This window comes from Tachysurus fulvidraco, chromosome 18, assembly GCF_022655615.1.
Source record: "Tachysurus fulvidraco isolate hzauxx_2018 chromosome 18, HZAU_PFXX_2.0, whole genome shotgun sequence".
In the NCBI taxonomy this organism is placed as follows: domain Eukaryota; kingdom Metazoa; phylum Chordata; class Actinopteri; order Siluriformes; family Bagridae; genus Tachysurus; species Tachysurus fulvidraco.
In genome coordinates this window covers 20,541,441-20,562,615 of record NC_062535.1, presented here as the reverse complement: position 1 = coordinate 20,562,615, position 21,175 = coordinate 20,541,441, and the positions used below count along the sequence as shown (strand labels likewise).

The window sequence follows — 21,175 nt, the reverse complement described above, 5'->3', positions numbered from 1 at the left end:
TGAGTGTTTTGATATGTCACATGTCCATGTTGTACAAATTTTTAATTTTCAAATGACGTCACGTGACGTCACGTGACCAGAATACCAGTGGGGCAGTTCCCCTCAATGTGCTGAGTGTTTTGATATGTCAAATGTCCATGTTGTGCAAATTTTTGATTTCCGTTGTTTTTGTGGCGGGGCTACACGTGACGTGACCCGAATACCCGTGGGGCAGTTCCCCTCATTGTGCTGAGTGTTTTTATATGTCACATGTCCATGTTGTGCAAATGTTTAGGGAGGGAGATGTGCCTTTCTCAGCCTTCGGAGGAAGTAGAGACGCTGCTGGGCTTTCTTGGTGATGGCGCTGGTGTTGAGTGACCAGGTGAGGTTCTCCGCTAGATGAACACCCAGAAATTTGGGTCATTACTGCAGTCATTATGGGATTCTACTTATTATTATACTGCGTGGATCACAGAGAGAGAAGCCATGCCTGAGGTCTGCGCACGCTGTGTGTGTGAGAGCTTAGAGGATTTTTCGGAATTCCCCATTCAAGTCTATGGGATGTTTGATCGTTGACTACGGGAAAACCGAAAATTCCGTCGGAAGTCCGAAATAAAAACTTTGTCCGGAGTAAGGTCCTAAAGAACCTGTCCGAGTTCGGTGTAAATCGCTCGAAAACTTGCCGACTTATAAACCTCAAAAGTTTATAATGGAAGTTTATGGGAAAAAAGGCCACTTTGAGCTTCCGTACCGGAAATGTCGGAATTCCGATCGCTTAGAAAAATAGAAGCAACCAACTTCAGACCAGGATCTACGACATATCCGAATTTGGTGCATGTGGCTCGAACGCACTAGGTTGCATTTTTTGAAATATTTTTTTGTCTAATAATAATAATAATAATAATAATAATAATAATAATAATAATAATAAGCTTATAACGGAAATCAAAGCCAACATAATTAATCTTTATGAGAGGGAAAAGGTGATAGTGAGTCAGTGTAAAAATCTTAATATGAAAATATAACGTCAAAAATAAAGACTTTTAAATATACTATTTATTATTATGCAAATCATTATGCACAACAGCCTTATTACTAATAAATGAATCACATCCCACATCCTATATTACACACACACAATCACATACTGATTATTTTAATATAAGATCAGCGTACATTGTGGAATTATTCTGTCTGTTATCCCGTCCAAGCAAATTAATCTACTAAATATACACAGTTCTTCTCAATGGCCATAACTGTGTGTAGCACAGCAGGAAGCGAAAATCAGGAATGAGCAGCAGGTTGGACAAAATATGATGATATATATTATATATTGTAACTAAAATGATGACGTTCTATAAGATTGTCTACAGACACATAATCATCTTGTCCTGGACACTGGGGCCCACCTACTATACACACTGCACTCATAGATATATGTAATATACTGCAAAAATATTACAGACAGGGTTACAGATACAGTTAGTATTTCCTCAGTAAAGAATTTTCACTCTACATTTTGTGACACAGGAATAAACGGTTTCTCTTCAGCTGTGGAAGAAGATTGTCCTGGCTTTCCGTTTGTATCAGCACTGCAGCCTTCATCTTCTCCCTCACTTCTGTTCTCATTCCCTTCTTCAAAGAGTTCATGGAGTGTACTGGTGTGTAATGGTGTGTACTTTTGTGTACTGGTGTGCACTGGTGTGTACTGGTGTGTACTGGAATGTACTGATATGTGCTGGAGTTTTCTGGAGTGTACTGTGTAGTGGTCTGATTGTCTTTTACGTTTAACAGCAGTAAAAAATATGATGATGAGCAGGAGAAATCCGAGAAATCCACCTGTCCCACTGATTGCTCTTATATCAGGAGGAATTACGAGCTCTAATTGCAGAGTCACCTATAATCACACACACACACACACACACACACACACACACACACACACACACACACACACACACACACACATTTAACATTGACACCGTTAACACTATTAACTCTACCAACACTACTGATTTCCATCACTACCATCAGACACAACTGGGCACTTACACCACTGTTAGCTGGCTGACAGTTAAATATTCTATCAGTCCAGTTAATTGTAAGCAAGTAAACACCATAATCTGAGACAGGAAACATACCATAGTGTGGTGAAATATGATGGTGTCATTCTGTAAAAGTAAAACATCTGGCAGTTAGAAATACAGAAATAAGATAAACACAAGTGTGTGTGTGTGTGTGTGTGTGTGTGTGTGTGTGTGTGTGTGAGAGAGAGTTTCTGTTCTCACTTCTCTGCCACTGGAAACCAGACGATACAGCTTTTTATCAAAGTCCAGCTGAGCAGAAACAGAAAATTCGTCCTCTTCCTTAAACTCACTGAAAAGCCAATTCTACAGAGGAACAGGATAAAGACAGACAGAGCTCAGTTTGTGAGTATATTCATGTGTGTGTGTGTGTGTGTGTAGGTGTGTGTGTATATGTACGTGTGTTTGTTATTACCCCTGTATAATTTTGTTTATTAGGGAAGGAGACGAGAGTGCTCCAATTAAACCGGACATCAGAAACAGGATCCAATAAGAAAGGAGCACACTTGAACAATACACAGCTCTCACCTGGACACTCCTGCAGGACATCCCATAACAACACTGAGTGAGTAATGCCATAGTAACCAAACATGTTAAACAGAAGAGTTGGAAACATGACAGTCATGTAGAAGTCCTGTTCCTGTGCAGTGATGTTCAGTTATCTCTGATCAATGTTTATAATTTAGTGAACCGTCTCATCACAGTCATAAACCTTCACAGAGTAAATACAGGAAATATAAATAATTCATGTGGTTTTACAGATCAATGTACACACGTTACTCCATCAGGATAAAACATGGCTCTCAAGACTCTGTTCTCTCCTTAAGATTCAGATCCTTGGCTAAAGGCTTTCCACACTGAGCTAAGGTGCATTCTGACTGAGGTGATTCTTTAGAGATATCTCTAGAACTACCGTGGACTCCCACCAGGGGCAAATTCAAGTTAGATTATATAAGGTTCATAGAGCATGTCAAACTAATGACCACACCATGTCCAAGGATGTCTCTGTAGGCCTCTGTGATCAAAGTATAAACCATTTTTACAGCTTTCATTGTTCACAGGAGCACATTTAGCTTTGTGAAATAGAAGAAGTTTGGAACAACCAAAGGTTTTTTGTCTGTCTGGTCAAACTCAGTAACCTGGAAAAGTTTGGGTCATCAATCTATGGGTTCCATCACTCAGGCCTATCCACAAGGCGCATGACTTCCGTAATTTTCCTCCTTTAAATCCTCGCCTCAGAGCGCTCCTACGCATCACCGCTGCTGCGATCCAAGCGGCTTCACTGTTGCTGTGATCTAAACGGTGCTTCGCTGCCACGGCGATTCAAACGTCGCTGCCACTGTGATTTAAACGGCGCTTCTCTGCTGCTGCGATTTAAACGGCGCTTCGCTGCTGCTGTGATTTAAACTCGGTGGCTCTTCAGAGTCTAAACCGTAAAGTGTCTCACTTCTTGTTCGCGATATGGAACTATTAGCGGTTGTGATTACCACCGGAAAACTGAGCCGAATGGAAAGTTTGAATATGCTTTAATCTTACGGTTAATCGATACAGCGCACTTGTTTGTGTTTTAATGGCGTGTTTTTGAGCCGGAAGCGACCTTCGGTCTGGCGTGCTGTACAGTCTGTTGTGCCACACCACGTTGTGCTATGCTTCGCTATGCTATGCTATAATGTGCATTCTAGGTTACGTCACTTTATGTTACGCTGTTATGCCACGTCATGCTAGGCTATGCTATTTTATGCTAGGCATGCTATGTCATGCTAGGCTATGGTATGCCTCGTGGTGTCAATCTACATCATGCTATGTCACGCTATGCCATGTTATGCTATGTTTTGCCATACTTGTCACGATGGGTCATGCCATACAATGCTTGCCTTGCTAGGTAATGCTATGCCTCGATATGCCTTGCTACGCTAGGTTATGCTATGCTACGCCATGTCCCGTTATGTTATGCCTGGTTACGCTATGCCTTGCTAGGCCATGTCATGTCACGCTAGGTTATGCCATGCCTTGCTAGGCTATGCTCACTTTGGATGGGTTAAATGCAGCGAGCTAATTCTGAGTATGGGTCCCATACTTAGCCGTATGTCACGTCACTTTCACGTTATGTTACGCTAAGTTCTGTTAAGTTACAACATGTTAGGCTACGTATGTTACGTCATGTTATGCTACATCATGATAGGTTACCTCATTCCTCTCCCCAATTTTCCCGTTTTATGCTTCGGTCGATGTGCTACCATTCATTAAAACAGTCGAAAAGTGGCATGGACGAGCAAAGCCGACTTGCAGATGTCCTAAATAAATGAATAAAAAATAATAATGAAAAAAAAAGTCACCAAAAGGAGCTTCAGGAGACAGAGCAGAGACATAAACCCACCACAATCAACAGGACACCTGTGGAGCGAGGAGCAGCTTCTAAGTTCCCTGTGTCTACATCAGCGAGGATCTCACCTTGACCTACATACTGACGCAGTGCTGAAGAAGGCACATCAACACCTCTTCTTCCCAAGACGGCTGAGGAAGATAGGAATGAGCCCTCGCATCACCAGAACATTCTACACCTGCTCTATAAAGTGCATCCTGACGGGCTGCACCACTGCCTGGTTCTGAAACAGCACGCTGGCAACCGTAAAGCTCTGGAAGGGTTGTGCGAACCGCCGACCACATTGTCGGAGGTGAGCTTCCCTCCCTCCAGGACATCTGCACCAGGCGCTGTATAAGGAAAGCCGGAGGATCATCAATGACTCCAGCTGCCCGTCACAAAGACTGCTCTCTCTGCGCCCTCAGGAAGTCGTCTCTCCAGCATCCGATCCCGCACTAGCCGAATGAGGGACAGCTTTTCAACTTACTACAGCAACATGCTGTCGTATATTTGCTGCCATCCGCTCAGCTGAGAGTGAAAAGCCCAGATACCTCTCCTTCAGGCCTGCCTTGCCAAGCATTTGCCCCGACCATCCTCGACTAAGCTCCACTCTGCAATCCTACCTTTCTGCAGCTTCGCAGTACGTCGGATCAAGTATAGCCAAATCAATTTTAAAAGGCCTACGACTCTGCATGATTTCACTTTGCCAACTTAGCGCTATCTTTTCAACCCCGTTTTGCTGTTTACATCACTTTCGTGAGCGCTATATCATACATATTCTCCAAAGCTCATAAAATGCAACCCTCCTCCATTAAAAGCCAAGTCGCAGGCATCGAATTCCACCTAAGATGCTTGGACCCACCTGTCTGCAGTCTGCTGGGTTATCCATCTAGGACTTCCTCTCAACCTCCCTCTCGTCAAAAAACTGGTTACTAAACTGAGACAGGGGTGCTTTAGCCCTTTTCAGGATCTTCTCCTGGAAGCGGTATTTCTGTGTGCTTTTATGTTTTCCTTAGGGTGGGTAAGTTCACGACATGCAACAATACATTCGACGCCACCCATGACCTCACGGTGTCTGATATCACCCTCGATGATATTTTTCTAAAGCACTCAAAGTCCGGCAATCCTAACCCTAACCCAATCGCTTGCACTAATACCGATTTCTGCCATTTCTTTTCCGTTTCCCAGTATCTGGGCCTTCACCCTCACGCAAGCCCCGACGAACCGCTGTTTTTAACCGAGGAGAGCAAAGCCATGTCGAGATCCTGGTTCGCCGGTCTACACACAGCCTAATCTACACACAGCCTAATCTACACACAGCCTAATCTAGAATGTTTCCTTGCTAGTGTAAAGCTAGCAGTGTATGAGACCCATGACTCATTATCCTAGCTCATGTTTGAATATCTTAATGATTCTTCATTGTTTTATTGTGTTTTCTTCAATAAATGATCTGAACTTGCATTGACTTCAATATCTCACAATAACAACAATTACATAGATTTAAATTTATTTATGTGGCGTGTCCACAGCACTAGTCCCTGTTAATCAGGTGTGTGTGTTTGTGTGTCAGTGAGAGTTTCCTTTTATACAGAATGATATAAATGATAATGGCACTCAGGACTCAGCTCTTGTGCCATGAAGAACAATTATTCACATCAACAAGAAGTAGATAAACCATTACATACCACAGGTCCTTCAGTGATGCTGGTACAGTAGGTAGCATTCTGTAAGAAAATGAAGTTTATCAGTGTAATCTATAGCTAACAATCAGACACACAGTAAACAGAATTCTGCCCATCATAATCATCATCAGCCTAATGTACTATCATTATAATAATATATACCTCTGACACACTGATGGAGAAATTGTGCAGATCGTACAAGTTTACACCAGACTGAGAAGGCATCCAGAAGCTTACTGCAACAGGCAGACCTTTGAGTCCCAGATTACTCACCTACACACACACACACACACACACAAACAGAAGATTATAAGTTAAAATAGAACAAACACAAACGTCTGAAGAATAGAGATTAGCAACACGGCCATGAAGGAGTATGTGTAGGGTTGAATAAAGATTATAGGGAGCTTAAAAGCTTAGCCATGGACGGCTTTAATTGATCTGAGAGTGCACAGGAAGTCAGTGTAAATTGTGTAGCATTAGAATATTGTGTTGTTATGCAGAGCTTCATGTGAGTACACTTGCAGAACAGTTTATGACATATTTGAGTTTTCTCATACATTGTATTCTAATCTTAATCTTTACACCTGGATTAATACATGAATCTACCCTGGATGTGATCTGCATTTAATATAACATGTCACTTTGGTTATGTTGTTAATGAGACAGAAATTAGAGCTGTATGTCAAACATGACTGAGCCAGTGAGAAGTCAAGTGTTATCTAAGGCTTAAGGATTAAAATACTGATGCAGTATATACAGCAGAAACTCTCAGGATTCCAGATGATACCAGAAGGGGACATATTTCATAATTCACACTACAAATAAGGAGTGTACCTAATTTTAATTATTAGAAATACGTTCATCAGTGTGTGCTTACTTGGCAACACACATAAGAAGAAATGAGTTATAATCGTGTTATTTCCCACTACCCTGTAATTGTATGTGTTTATAGAAAAATGTGTGTGTGTGTGTGTGTGTGTGTGTGTGTGTGTGTGTGTGTGTGTGAGTGTGTAAACATACTTTATACACAACACTGAGAGGTTTCATTTCTTTATCTTCCAGGGAGAAGTTCAGATATGTTAGTGATTCCTCAGGAACACTGAAAGAAAGAAAGAAAGAAAGAAAGAAAGAAAGAAAGAAAGAAAGGTTTGTCATCATAACACTTGTCAAAGATTGTGTATATGATACTATATATGAATGTGTGTATGTATGTGTGTGTGTGTGTGTGTGTGTGTGTGTGTGTGTATGTTTATTTGTGTGTGTCATGTATCTGCTGCTATAATACTGAGTTGTAGCAGAGCCACATAAGGTGACACAATGTCTAAATGCCTAAATGTTGTATAGTGTAAGCATTACCTGATTGTGTACACCGGTAATATATTCTGTTTCATTTGTGTTGCCCTGTTTACCGCTCTCGCGACCGCGCCGATGACATCTTGCGACATCGCTTCACTTCCGGGTTTTCCACCCATATAAGGAAGCGGGCCGACGGCGTTCAAGCTGGTGAGTTTAATGGCGATTGGTGCACCAGCTGATATTGTAAGGAGTGTTCGCGGTTTCTCTGTGGATTATTTGTGGTGTTGTTTGGCGTTGAGAGACTCATTGTGGAATATTCCTCCCTTTATTTTTTATTATTCACCTGTGAGGACACTATTACACCCATCCATAAGCCAGACTTCCTATCACATCAATACATCTGGTGAGATTGTGCCATATAAGGACATTTATACTCACCGAGGACTTAAAGGACACCACACACACACACACACACACACACACACACACACACACACACACACACACACACACACACACACATTTCACGCTTTGGGTTTTTGGGTAAGTTTTTGTATATATTTGTAATTATAAATTTTGTAAAATACACTTTGGTTTGTTTATATTGGTGTGTCGGTCTGTTTTCTGGTATAATACCTGTATTAGGGAGTGGTGCCCCATTTAATCGTGTACAGTTTAGGTGTGACATACATGTGGACCGTTATATAGTGGTGGCCCGTACGGGGCCCGCTCCATTTATTTTGCATTTTTTTTCATACATGTGAACCGTTACAGTGTACATTCCAGTATTTGTGCACACGCAATATTGATTGATTTTTTGTAATATTTTGTTTATTATTATTATTATTATTATTTATTTATTTGTTTGTTTATTTATTTATTTATTTATTCTTACTATGGATTCAGAACAGACCACACCACCCACTGTTATAGTGATATGATATATATTTCTGATGGTGATGAGTCTGATGATGATAATGAGGAAAGCTGTCTGATGAATGTTGGGTTGATACAAACAATGCAAACTGATATTGCGCAGCTTAAGGTGGATTTATTGGCCCTTAGCTCAAAGTACAATCTGTGAATCACGATTTCAAGCAGTCTGTTGATAGTCTCCTGAATTGGGAAACCAGTTTTAGGGAGGCAGTGGATGCTGGCTTAGCAGAGTTGCAGGAGGGTTTCCAGATGTCCCTGGAGAAGCTGGAAAGAGCGGTGACGGACTGTTTTCTAAGGAGGGACCCTCCCTCACCAGACTACAGGCCTAGACTCCAGCTAGTTCTCCCGTTACACCCATGCACCTTCCCATGACACCGGTGCCAGCGACCAGAGCTAAAGTGCCTCCACCCAAGCCTACCAATACCACCTACAGCGTTATTACTCCTACTGCCACGCAACCCTCTAGTGAGCTTACCCCTCCGGCAGCAGCCAATATATCATCCTTCTGTGCTCGTCCTCCCATCTGCCTGGAGATTCCCACAAATTTGGGGATGCCTGTGAAATGGCTGATGTCCTAAACGTTATCGAGCAATGTGAAAACTACCTGGACATCAGACCACTCCCCAGTGTGGAACTAATTGGTACTCTGAGCACTGTATTGAGAGGATCTGATTTTAGCCGGTGGAAGGCTGAAAAATAAAATCACGGACTGGCAGTATTTCAAAGAGGCTTTTATGGTGGCATTCCTACCAGATGACTACCTCACGGAGGTGGAAGACAAACTCCGGTCACTGGTACAGCAACCCCGACAATGCCTGAGAGACTTTGCTTATGACTACAGAGCCCTCTGCCTCAAGTGGAAGCTAGACATCACAGAGGATGAGTTAGATACTTAACAACCCAAGAGTTGCTGGCTGCCTGAGGGGAACAGTGACCACCCTGGAACAGCTGGTGAAGGTTGGGTCCATGGTGGAGAAGGATTGCCTTGGGGCAAGAACAGCTGGTGAAGGTTGGGTCCATGGTTGAGAAGGATTGCCTTGGGGCAAAAGACTACTGGCAGAAAGTGGGGCAGAATGGGAAGGAAAGAAGCAGCAACAGCCCGACTGATTGCTCTTCCTCCAAAAACCTGGCAGGTGTCTCCATCACTCAACCCCATTTTTCTGGTACCGGTAACGGTAAAAATGCCGTGGAAAAATGGAAGTCTGGAATCACCTGGAAGTAAGGCAGTTCAACATTTTTACAGTTCATGCAGCTCTGTCTTGGGCCTTCAATTGCCCCAAAACATCCTCATGACTGACCCGCTGGACGCTCCACCTACAATAATTCTGCTTCCAGGTACACCACAGGAAGGGCTGTCTTAACCTAGGGCCTGATGCATTGTCCAGAGCTTACCTACCTGAAAAGGCTAAAGAGGTACCCTGTCTAGTTGTGTCACCTCCCAAGTATACATCCGACATCCCTCACACCCTGGACGAAATAGCTACAGCACAAAGCAGGGACAGTAACATCACACATCTGCAAGCAGATAGCAAAGACAGAAAGGGGGTGTTATACTGCCAGATTCCTTTGAAGAACCAGGGGGAGAAGTTCCAGTTAGTGGTCCCTCAATCATTAGTACCAGGTTTCCTACATTACTTCCACGACAACCCTCTAGGAGGACACCTGCGTAGGCTGAAAACTCTGCTAAGGCTGTTGGAGGTAGCTTGGTGGCCTTCTGTCTGGAAAGACATCTGGCAGTACGTCAAGTTCTGTGAGATGTGTCAGAAATACAAGCCAGAAAACTCAAAACCCAGCGGCTTTCTGCAAAGCACCAAGGCCCAAGAACCAGGCCACATGCTGGGGATGGATTTAATGGGGCCCTACCCAGGGAGCAAGAAACAGAACACCTACCTCCTGGTAATAATGGAGTATTTCACTAAGTGGGTAGAGATGTTTCCCCTTAGAGATGATAAAACCCAGAAATTAACCAAAATCCTAAGGAAAGAAATATTTACCCGTTGGGGGGTTCCCAAATATCTGGTATCAGATCGAGGCCCTCAATTCACCTCCTGTGTCCTCTCAGAACACTGTAAGGCATTAAAAACAATGATTGTCTCCTATGTTGGAATATACCACCAAAACTGGGACCAGAGTTACCTGAGTTCCACTTCGCCCTTAATACGGCCCATCAAGAGACCACCGCCAAAACACCAGCAGAGCTCATGATTGGCCGGCAGTCACAAGGTCCACTGGAACGGCTTATCCATAAGCCACCTTCACCCGACCAAGCCGCCTACAACATGATTGAAAGGCAAACCATCATGGCAGAGGAGGTAAAGCATAGAGTGTCAGCACAACAATCTAGACATGCCAGATACTATAATGCTCGACGGAAGGATGCGCAGTTCCAGCCTGGCGATCTAGTCTAATCTAATATTGATTGAACATGAAGTATGTACACTAGTTGGTTTTTGTGTAGTGTCTTCTGTGTAAAGTCTTTTGTGTAAAGTCTTGTATTGTTTGTTTGCACTGTTTTTTGGCCTCCAGTTGCACTTTATGTATCTAAGACTAACTAATATAAGTCCTTATAGCTCTGTCTTTGTTTTATGTAGCACTACAATCCTGGAGAAATGTTGTCTCATGTCACTGTGTACTGTAACAGCTATATATGGTGTAATGACAATAAAAGCTTCTTAACTTGACACACTTGTGTGCATGTGTGTGTGTGTGTGTGTGTGTGTGTGTGTGTGTGTGTGTGTGTGGTGATTACTCACATGCTGATGGCCACGTTTACACTGAACTGAACAGGCAGAGTTTTCATCACTGTGGACTTACTTGTATTTCCATTGTTATCGCTGTAACACACAAACAGATTGATACACTAACACAGTTCTGCGTGTATTGTGTGTGTGTGTGTGTGTGTGTGTGTGTGTGTGTGTCTGTGTGTGTCTGTGTCTGTGTATTTACCTGCTGATCACAAGTGTCATCTGCATGCTCTCTTTCCAGTTGTAAAAGCGAGAGATGCGGAATATACCCTCAAACTCGGCCTACAACACACATTGCTTTATCAGTCACAGTGAATGTGTTTTACAGTGTGTGTAGTGTGTACTGTAGTGTGTGTGTTGTGTGGTGCTGCGTGGGTATGTAGTGTGTACTGTAGTGTGTGTGTTGTGTGGTGCTGCCTGGGTGTGTATTGTGTACTGTAGTGTGTGTGTTGTGTGGTGCTGCCTGGGTGTGTATTGTGTACTGTAATGTGTGTGTTGTGTGGTGCTGCCTGGGTGTGTATTGTGTACTGTAGTGTGTGTGTTGTGTGGTGCTGCCTGGGTGTGTATTGTGTACTGTAGTGTGTGTGTTGTGTGGTGTTGCCTGGGTGTGTATTGTGTACTGTAGTGTGTGTGTTGTGTGGTGTTGCCTGGGTGTGTATTGTGTACTGTAGTGTGTGTGTTGTGTGGTGCTGTGTGAGTGTGTATTGTGTACTGTAGTGTGTGTGTTGTGTGGTGCTGTGTGAGTGTGTATTGTGTACTGTAGTGTGTGTGTTGTGTGGTGCTGTGTGAGTGTGTATGTTGCCCTTACATTCATGTTTCTGGGATACACCGGTAAACTGATACTGCAGGTGGTTTTATTTAGAGCTCCTTCATCACGATCTCCACAACTGCTCAGAACCCTTCTGTGTGGCTGTGGATCAAACACAATCTGAGTCACAATCAGAGACAGTCAGAGAGACATAGTCACAATCAGAGACAGAGTCCCAATCAGAGACAGACAGAGAGACAGAGTCCCAATCAGAGACAGTCAGAGAGACAGAGTCACAATCACAGACAGAGTCACAATATGAGTCAAAAACAGAGTCAAAATCACAAAGTTAGAGTATCAGTCAGTCACAATCACAGAGTCAGAGACACAATCAGAGTCAGTCAGAGAGTCAGAGACACAATCAGAGTCAGTCAGAACAAGACAACAGTCAGATATTTTAATGAGTTTGATTAATATAATGATAAATAACATTTGAGTAAAAACCTTAATGGTCTTGAACATTGAGAGAGATAATCCAGGAGGGTAGAGCAGAACCAAACTGGTGTTGAAGGAGTCATCTCCTTTATTCGTTAAAGTCACACGGATGATAAAAGATGCTTGGTCCACCACCAGCAATGTGCTGTCCCTAAACACACACACACACACACACACACACACACACACAAAAAAAACACACAAAACCACCGAGAAATGACTAGAAGGGATAATGTGAGGTGGCAGTTTTAGGACCCAAACTTAAAATGACACACATTTCAGTACCAACACACAAACCACTTTTAGCAGAAAATGAAATAATTTTCGTCTTACAGGAAGTTAAAGTCCATCAGTAAGTCTGATACACAACTTTTGTTGTTGCAGTTTATCTGAAAGGGAACCTGTAACACACACACACACATGTTCATATCAGAAATCTGTGTAAATTATTACACTTTAATAAAGCTCATACTAAATAAACTAAACATAGGTAAAATAAAATACTTAAGCCTCACAGACTAATTTAGCCAATCATCTTCCTCATGACAGAGGTGTGACTCACCTCTACAAAAGCTGTGGTCTTGCTGTCAATGTTCAGGATGGAAGTGGACTTCTGAGGATCAGACTGTTTGAAGTTGAGTCTGAACAATACAGGAGACATCGTGTCCTTTACACACCTCTGAAACACAGACACATGGCTTTCTTACATTATGACAAGAAACAAATAAACATTAGTGATATAAAATGTTCCTAACACAGGTATAACTCATAAGAACTATTCGGACGGGACTAGTTTTACGTGGGGACGTGGAGTAATGCAATTTTACCTCAGGAAGTCTGTAATATTAATTGGCCAATTCGCACGGGACAAGACATCTCAGTAAAACTAGCAGAAGTGGGAGGGGTAACTCGCTTTACGCACCACAGTAACCTCCTTGTTGTCATGTGCGTATGACGTTGCTTCCTGTTTCAAGCGCCTCCATGCTTGTAAAACGCGCCAAAAACTACTTTTAAAAAGGAAATGACAGAATTTTACCGTACATATTTACAGCGGGTCTATTCGAACGGGATTAGTATTACCTGATGTCATTTTTCCGGACCTTTGTACAGAAGGTAAAAGTCGCCGTAATCTGACATTGTCCATAATGATTACCGAGATGGCACATTCGGACGGGACAAAAATCACAGAGAAGCTCTGGTAATAACTTTACCCCACGTCCCCACGTAAAACTAATCCCGTCCGAATAGTGCTTAAGTCTGTAACTTCACCAACTTTTACCCCTTCATTGTTGGAAATGATGATTCAGTATGTTACATACTTGCATATAGACCTCGTCACTGGAACAGGACATGTTCAAGCCCAGCATCATGGACTTTGTTAGATTCCTGGACGTCTTATCTTCCTTATTGAAAAATGCCCGACTGTCCTGTCTCACAGCATCAGCAATGAGCACCCATGATATGTTCAGATTACTCACTGCCCCTGAGAGTAAGAGAGGAGAGGTATAGTGACCGCTATCATAGCAGTGACTTAGGTGTGCTTCACCTGTGCTGGAACGTTAAGGTATGTTGTAGGTATAGTAGTGATGTAATCAAAATACTTTTTACTCGCATCTTTTAATTTCTCTCTTTTTTACCTTAAATGCACAGTTTTAAATAACATCTTTCATGGCATTATGGTGGAACCTTGTAACCCCGCTGATGGAACAATGTCATTAACATTTTACAGATTTTAAAGATTATGCACTGTTAATTTTCGCATCAGCAGTTTGCTCTAGTTTCTAAATTAAACATTACTGTGTTTCAAAATAAAACTATATTTCTACCATTTTTTCTTACAGAATGTCCTGTATGCTGCTCCATATAGCCCATGAAAATAAAATAAAAAAAAGATTATCAAGTTCTGTGCGAATCTGTTTTAGGGGAACCCTAAACCTGCTGTGTGTATATTGTGTGTATAATGTGTGTATAATGTGTGTATGTTGTTTGTATATTGTGTTTACATTCAGTGTATGTTGTGTGTATACTGTATGAAACAAAGCAAGCATCCCTACATTTACCTCACCACCAGAGGGAGCCTTTGGATGTTTCCTGTTGTAAGGACGTCTAAACATACTGTGTGTATGTTGTGTGTATATTGTGTTTATGGCTCTTTGTATATTGTGTGTATGTTGTGTGTATATTGTGTGTATGTTGTGTGTATATTGTGTGTATGTTGTGTTTATGCTGTGTGTATATTGTGTTTATGCTGTGTGTATATTGTGTATATATTGTGTTTATGCTGTGTGTATATTGTGTGTATGTTGTGTGTATATTGTGTGTATGTTGTGTGTTTGTGTTACCATGGGTACCTGTGTTCCATGGTGAACATACCTTTGCTGTTGGTGTTCTCAGTCATAATAAAGCAGGTGTTCAGGGTGATGACTTTATTTTTGTCAGTGGGATTTTCCAGGTTGTTGAGGCAGTCGAAGTGAGTGAGGTTTATTTCAGATGGAGAGAAACTGAACTTCGCTGAGACGGACACAACCGGCCGAGATCTGAGACAACATCAAATAGCTTCAGTTATTCCAAAAGCTACATTAACGTGTTAGTTGCATTATGCAGCTGATTAAGAGAAAATCACCTGTATATATTTCACACCTGTGACTGACACGTAACACTGCTCCTGTTTCTGACCAATAGCAAGCAAGAATATCACTTAAGTTCAAGGTCAGGATCACTGATGACCTGCACACTACGTGTGTAACTCTCAAGTTCATGTCCTCACTACACGAAACTTTAATATAGAACTGTCTGTATATTTAATTACTCTGGAAGGAATTCATACTTCAAGAGTAAAACGGTTCCTTTTGCTCCAACAGCAATGTCCGTCAGACCGTCCTGTCCCATGTCCATCACACCGTCAATCGCCAGACCGAAATGTCGAAGCTTCATAGAGAGAGAGCTTGCCACAATTTTCTACAGACACACACACACAGACTGTACCGGGGCAGATGTTTAGAGATGTACCTGGCTGTACTGGGTGCAGATGTTTAGAGATGTACTGTACCTGGCTGTACTGGGTGCAGATTTTTAGAGATGTACCTGGCTGTGCTGGGGCAGATGTTTAGAGATGTACCTGGCTGTACTGGGTTCAGATGTTTAGAGATGTACCTAGCTGTACTGGGGCAGATGTTTAGAGATGTACCTGGCTGTGCTGGGGCAGATGTTTAGAGATGTACTGTACCTGACTGTACTGGGGCAGATGTTTAGAGATGTACCTGGCTATACTGTGTGCAAATGTTTAGAGATGAACCTGGCTGTACTGGGGCAGATGTTTGGAGTTGTACAGTACTCGGCTGTACTGGGTGCAAATGTTTAGAGACGTACCTGGCTCTACTGCGGCAGATGTTTAGAGATGTACCTGGCTGTACTGGAGCAGATGTTTAGAGATGTACCTGGCTGTACTGGGTGCGGATGTTTAGAGATGTACCTGGCTGTCATGGGGGAGATGTTTAGAGATGTACCTGGCTGTACTGGGTGCAGATGTATAGGGACGTATCTATCTGTACTGGGGCAGATGTTTGGAGTTGTACAGTACCTGGCTGTACTGGGTGCAAATGTTTAGAGATGTACCTGGCTGTACTGCGGCAGATGTTTAGAGATGTACCTGGCTGTACTGGAGCAGATGTTTAGAGATGTACCTGGCTGTACTGGGTGCAGATGTTTAGAGATGTACCTGGCTGTACTGGGTGCAGATGTTTAGAGATGTATCTGGCTGTACTGGGGCAGATGTTTAGAGATGTATCTGGCTGTACTGGGGCAGATGTTTAGAGATGTACCTGGCTGTACTGGGTGCAGATGTTTAGAGATGTATCTGGCTGTACTGGGGCAGATGTTTAGAGATGTACCTGGCTGTACTGGGTGCAGATGTTTAGAGATGTATCTGGCTGTACTGGGGCAGATGTTTAGAGATGTATCTGGCTGTATTGGGTGCAGATGTTTAGAGATGTACCTTGCTGTACTGGTGCAGATGTTTAGAAATGTACCTGGCTGTACTGGGTGCAGATGTTTAGAGATATACCTGGCTGTACTGCCTGCGGATGCCATGTTCAGGGTCGCCGAGATAAATGTAAATGGCTCCTCTGTGATTATCTTCCAGTGGAGCTCCAACAGCTAAATCCTGCTTCTGGTCTCCATTCAGATCTGCTAAAGCAGCTAGAGTCATCCCAAACCGACCCTGAGGTGATCCAAACACCTCCAACACCTTCTCCATATCGAGCTACACACACAGACACACTTTGTCAAGAAAAAGCTTTATTGAGCGATATGCATACAGTTAGTGTTGGCGGTATGGTTCTGTTCTGGGCTAATTTTCCCATGCTCCTTCCATGCGCATGCATGGATGGAGCAGGGAGAGCGGAGGCTGGATAATTGAAGAGACCCCAAAACCAATCATATACCAAAGAGTTCCCCCAATATAACTGATGCGTTGCGCTATACCTCCGGCTAGTCGGAGGTCAGGGGAAGCGTCAACCTGGGAGCCGAAGCATGTATTGCGGAGTTCTACGACGAGAAAATCGTCTAATAGGTGAAGGACGAATGGCAGCTTGCAATTATATAGGAGAATCCAGCAGAGAGCTTCTGATAAGCTATTGAAGATGCGAGGGCTGCTGCAGCAGCCGAATGTGAGTCTGACGGCGCAGTACAGTGGGCTGCTGCGGCAGCCGAATGTGAGTCTGACAGCGTAGTATATTTTTTGGCGGCATTGAACTCCGAACAGGTGCCATTGTGACGGATGGAGCGGCATGATTTTAAAAGCATCTAGGACATCAGCTTTGCCCAGCCATGCCACTTGGCCGGCTATTTTGATGAATAGGATAGTGTTGTCGACCGAAGCATAGAACAGGGAAAAGTTAGGGATAGGGGATCAAGCTGTTAATACTAGGAACGTGAGGGTTGTTATGAGGGGCTGATGAGTCTATGATTAGCGTTTTTTTTTTTTTTTTTAGAATACTTCCTAGTCGCTATGCCTAGAGGGTTAATCCTAAAGACTGGGAATGGGGAACTGTCGAAGGGGCCGATCACGTATCCTTATCTACCTCTCTAGCCAGAAGACTTTCGACTACTTCGGGTTCCGTGAGGGCGGACTAAAGATTGTTACAGATGTAAGAATGAAGGGGGTAAACCAGCTGTAAAACCGTGAACGAGTCCGGTAGTCAAGAAATGAACAAAACATCGATTTGGATGCTTCATCATGGGTTTGTCAAGTTCGGGAACGTTGACAGGCGATGGCTTTATTTTGTCTTTATGGAGGGAGCGCTCATCCTCCTGGGACATACGGACTTTGGATGCCCGTCCCCACAATAGCTGCAAGCATGAATATATTTACAATTGGGAAACCTGCACACATTTTCATTGAAATTATAACACATAGGAGTATGGATCACGGGTTTGACCTGTTCTTCTTTGCTGGCTTTGGGTAAGAGGTCTGCTGCACTAGTATGTTTAGTGGATCTTGGACATAGAGAAGGGGTGTGTGTGAAAGGAGGCAATGTCCTGGACCTGGTTTTCACCCATCCTTCTCCAGCTACAGACGTGACTGCTACCCCACTCCACGTCTCTGATCATCACCTGGTATCCTTCACCATCACTCTACCTATCTTACCTAAAACTACCTCTCACATCCTCACTCTTACCCGCCGCAACCTCCACTCTGTCTCCCCTTCATCTGTAGCTTCTGGCACTCTTTCTTCCCTTCCTGATACTGAGTATTTTTCCTCACTACCCTTGGACTCAGCCACAGATACTTTCCTCTCATCTCTTTCCTCAACTATGGACTTCCTCTGCCCTATGTTCACTAAACCCAAGAAAACTTCTTGTTCTGCTCCTTGGCTTTCAGATGAGCTGCACAACAATCGAAGAGAGCTAAGATCATCAGAGAGAAAGTGGAAGAAATCACAACTTGATGCAGATCTTGATTTTTACAGAACACTTCTTGTCAAGTTCTCCTCAGATGTGACTTCTGCCAAGACATCCTTCTACAAGGAAAAGCTTGAAGCTTCCTCACATGACCCACGGAAATTCCACAACATCACCTCTTCTCTGCTCAACCCCCCGGCTCCACCTTCTTCATCCTCCCTGACTGCAGAAGACTTTGCTTCTTTCTACCAGGAGATTGAGGAAATCTGCCGGACCTTCACTTCAGCCCCGACTGCACTTACATCTCAGAGTATGCATTCCCCTACACCTTCATTGTCACATTTCTCAACTGTGGCAGCAGAAGAGATTTTACAACTCATCCAGTCCTGCAATCCTACCACCTGCCCATTGTATACACTCCCTACCACTATGCTCCAGACCATCTCACAAGACCTCTTGCCCTTCATTTCCACTATCGTCAATAGATCCATAGCATCTGGTCAGGTACCAACTACTTTCAAGAGAGCAAGGGTTATTCCCATCCTAAAGATCCATCAGACATCATTAACTACAGACCGGTATCACTTCTCTCATTTCTTTCAAAAATTCTTGAACGCATTGTCTATAATCAACTGTCTGTCTATCTCTCACAGAACAACCTCCAAGATCCTCCAAGTCTTTCTTTAAAGCAGCTCACTCTACAGAGACAGCCCTTTTGGATGTCTCTGAGAAGCTACATACTGCTAGATCAGCCACACTGTCATCCGTCCTTATCCTCCTTGACCTTTCAGCAGCGTTTGATACGGTCAACCACAAGACTCTCTTATCCACCCTCAAGAGTATTGGGATTTGCGGATCAGCTTGGGAATGGTTTGCCTCCTACCTGGAAGGACGCTCACATCAGGTAACATGGAGGGGAGTGACATCTGCTCCACGCAGACTCTCCACTGGCGTCCCACAGGGCTCAGTACTTGGTCCTCTTCTATTCTCCCTGTATACTCACTCTCTTGGGGAAGTTATTTCATCACATGGGTTCTCTTACTACTGCTATGCTGATGATACACAACTATCTTCTCTTTCCCACCCTCAGATGCCACAGCTTCTGACCGGATCTCAGCATGTCTGGCAGAAATTTCATCATGGATGACTGCTCATCAGTTAAAGCTCAATCCTAGCAAAACTGAACTGCTGTTCATCCCAGGTGATTCATCCCCAGGTCATGATCTTGCTATATCCTTGCACAACGATCTGATCTCCCCTTCAGCCACAGCTCGCATCCTTGGGGTAACCATTGACAATCAACTGTCCTTTTCCTCTCATGTTGCTAATGTGACTCGCTCATGTCGGTTTCTTCTCTACAACATTAGAAGGATTTGGCCATTTTTGTCCACACAGACTGCTCAGGTACTTGTTCAGTCTCTTGTCATTTCTAGACTGGATTACTGTAACACACTGCTGGCAGGTCTACATATGGACGCAATCCGTCCTCTGCAAATGATCCAAAATGCAGCTGCCCGGCTTGTTTTCAACCTGCCAAAGTTCTCACATACCCCCCCGCTGCTGCGATCCCTCCACTGGCTTCCGGTAGCTGCACGCATCCAATTCAAAACTCTGATGCTGGCCTACAAAGCCAAAAATGGACCAGCTCCCTCTTACCTCAAAGCCCTCATCATTCCTCGCACTGCACCCCACAACCTCCGATCTACCAGCACTGCTCGACTGGTTCCACCATCTCTCAGGGTAAGAGGCAAGTATACTACAAGACTCTTCTCTGTTCTGGCACCAAGGTGGTGGAATGAACTTCCCCTAGAGGTCCGGACAGCTGAGTCACTGGCTATTTTCAAGCGGCAGTTGAAGACCTACTTATTCAGGAAACATTTCAACTAGCACTTCTTTCCTTATCTTTTGCATTAAAAAAACAAACAAAAAAAAACCTTTGACAGTTTTTCATTGTAACTTTGAACAAATGTTTTAAACTCATGGTATCTTAAGTATGTAACCTAGTGAACCAGCATTAATGTATTCAATGATAGAGATTTAAGTACTTATGTACGTCGCTATGGATAAGGGCGTCTGCCAAATGCTGTAAATGCAAATGTAAATGTAAATGAAAGTGCTGCATAGGGAGCAGGACAGCGCGCGATGGCCGGTAAAGTGTCTGCTGATGAGAGCTAGGTCCACTGCTGACCAGTCCAGTCTTTAGTTGAACCTATGGATAAACGTGGCTGATTTGGCTGAGAAAGATTTGTGGTATTCGTAAAAAAGGGTCCCGCCATAGGTCATAGCGAGGTCCGAAATTATGCCTAAAAAGGTGTCAAGTTCGGCCCCACGTTCCCAAGTTTCGCAAATCTGAAAATCGTTTTCGGTGTCTCTGAAAACGCCGAAGGCAATGTTGAACTCGGGCATAGTTAGACAGTTGGACAGCCTAAGGTTGTTATCTTTTAAGAGTACTGAGACGTCCCCACAGTCGACCATGCGTTTATCCTGAACCTCTGAGCACAGCAGGATTTTAATGAGATTAATGTCATTACCTGTAATTGGGTGCGCAGATGGGGAGAGATGGCAGCAGCAGGTGGGAAGAAAGGTGCGCCGGCAGCAGGTACTGGGATGGATGTTGCAAGGGTCCCATGTGGGAGGAGATATGGACCCAAGTTTGCTGGGGTAGAAAGAGCCAGAGCGTGCGGGACTGGCGGGGCGGGATTCTGTGACGAAGAGGCCGCGTTGGGGAAGGATGAGGGTTGGTTTTCCAGGGCTTGGATCCTGGAATCCAGATTAGAGAGGGACAGAAGAATGTTCTGGAGGGCTGGCATTACGGGATCATCTTGGATTGGTGAGGTGAGGTCGGGAAGATCAGTCCTTTTCTTTGTGGCTTGTGGGTTGTTAGCACGTGAGCAGTGTTTCCTTTTTGTGCTGGCCTTTTTTGGGCTGGAAGTAGAAGTGGATTG

General features: G+C 43.6%; 2 protein-coding genes across 7 annotated transcripts in view; both read right to left on the bottom strand.

The window, feature by feature from the left end:
* Window positions 1-21,175, bottom strand: part of sp6 (Sp6 transcription factor) — a 64,134-nt gene that overhangs the window by 7,945 nt on the left and 35,014 nt on the right. The gene's annotated exons all lie outside the window — the stretch shown is intronic.
* Window positions 1,018-21,175, bottom strand: part of LOC125139423 (integrin alpha-L-like) — a 43,983-nt gene continuing 23,825 nt past the window's right edge. The window contains exons 10-26 of one of the 6 annotated variants that reach the window (XM_047803428.1): window positions 16,393-16,590; window positions 15,157-15,287; window positions 14,703-14,866; window positions 13,649-13,812; window positions 12,892-13,008; window positions 12,663-12,730; window positions 12,339-12,480; window positions 11,895-11,996; window positions 11,289-11,368; window positions 11,096-11,176; window positions 7,131-7,209; window positions 6,270-6,380; window positions 6,111-6,149; window positions 2,479-2,601; window positions 2,268-2,369; window positions 2,121-2,150; window positions 1,018-1,876 (exon numbers count right to left, since the gene is read on the bottom strand). In XM_047803428.1, the coding sequence (XP_047659384.1) occupies window positions 1,487-1,876; window positions 2,121-2,150; window positions 2,268-2,369; window positions 2,479-2,601; window positions 6,111-6,149; window positions 6,270-6,380; window positions 7,131-7,209; window positions 11,096-11,176; window positions 11,289-11,368; window positions 11,895-11,996; window positions 12,339-12,480; window positions 12,663-12,730; window positions 12,892-13,008; window positions 13,649-13,812; window positions 14,703-14,866; window positions 15,157-15,287; window positions 16,393-16,590 (2,121 nt within the window). In that variant the 3' untranslated portion in view covers window positions 1,018-1,486. Of the gene's footprint in view, window positions 1,877-2,120; window positions 2,151-2,267; window positions 2,370-2,478; window positions 2,602-4,291; window positions 4,358-6,110; window positions 6,150-6,269; window positions 6,381-7,130; window positions 7,210-8,437; window positions 10,615-11,095; window positions 11,177-11,288; window positions 11,369-11,894; window positions 11,997-12,338; window positions 12,481-12,662; window positions 12,731-12,891; window positions 13,009-13,648; window positions 13,813-14,702; window positions 14,867-15,156; window positions 15,288-16,392; window positions 16,591-21,175 lie in introns of those variants that run through there. The other 5 variants (XM_047803429.1, XR_007138481.1, XR_007138480.1 and 2 more) reach the window with 5 other exon arrangements.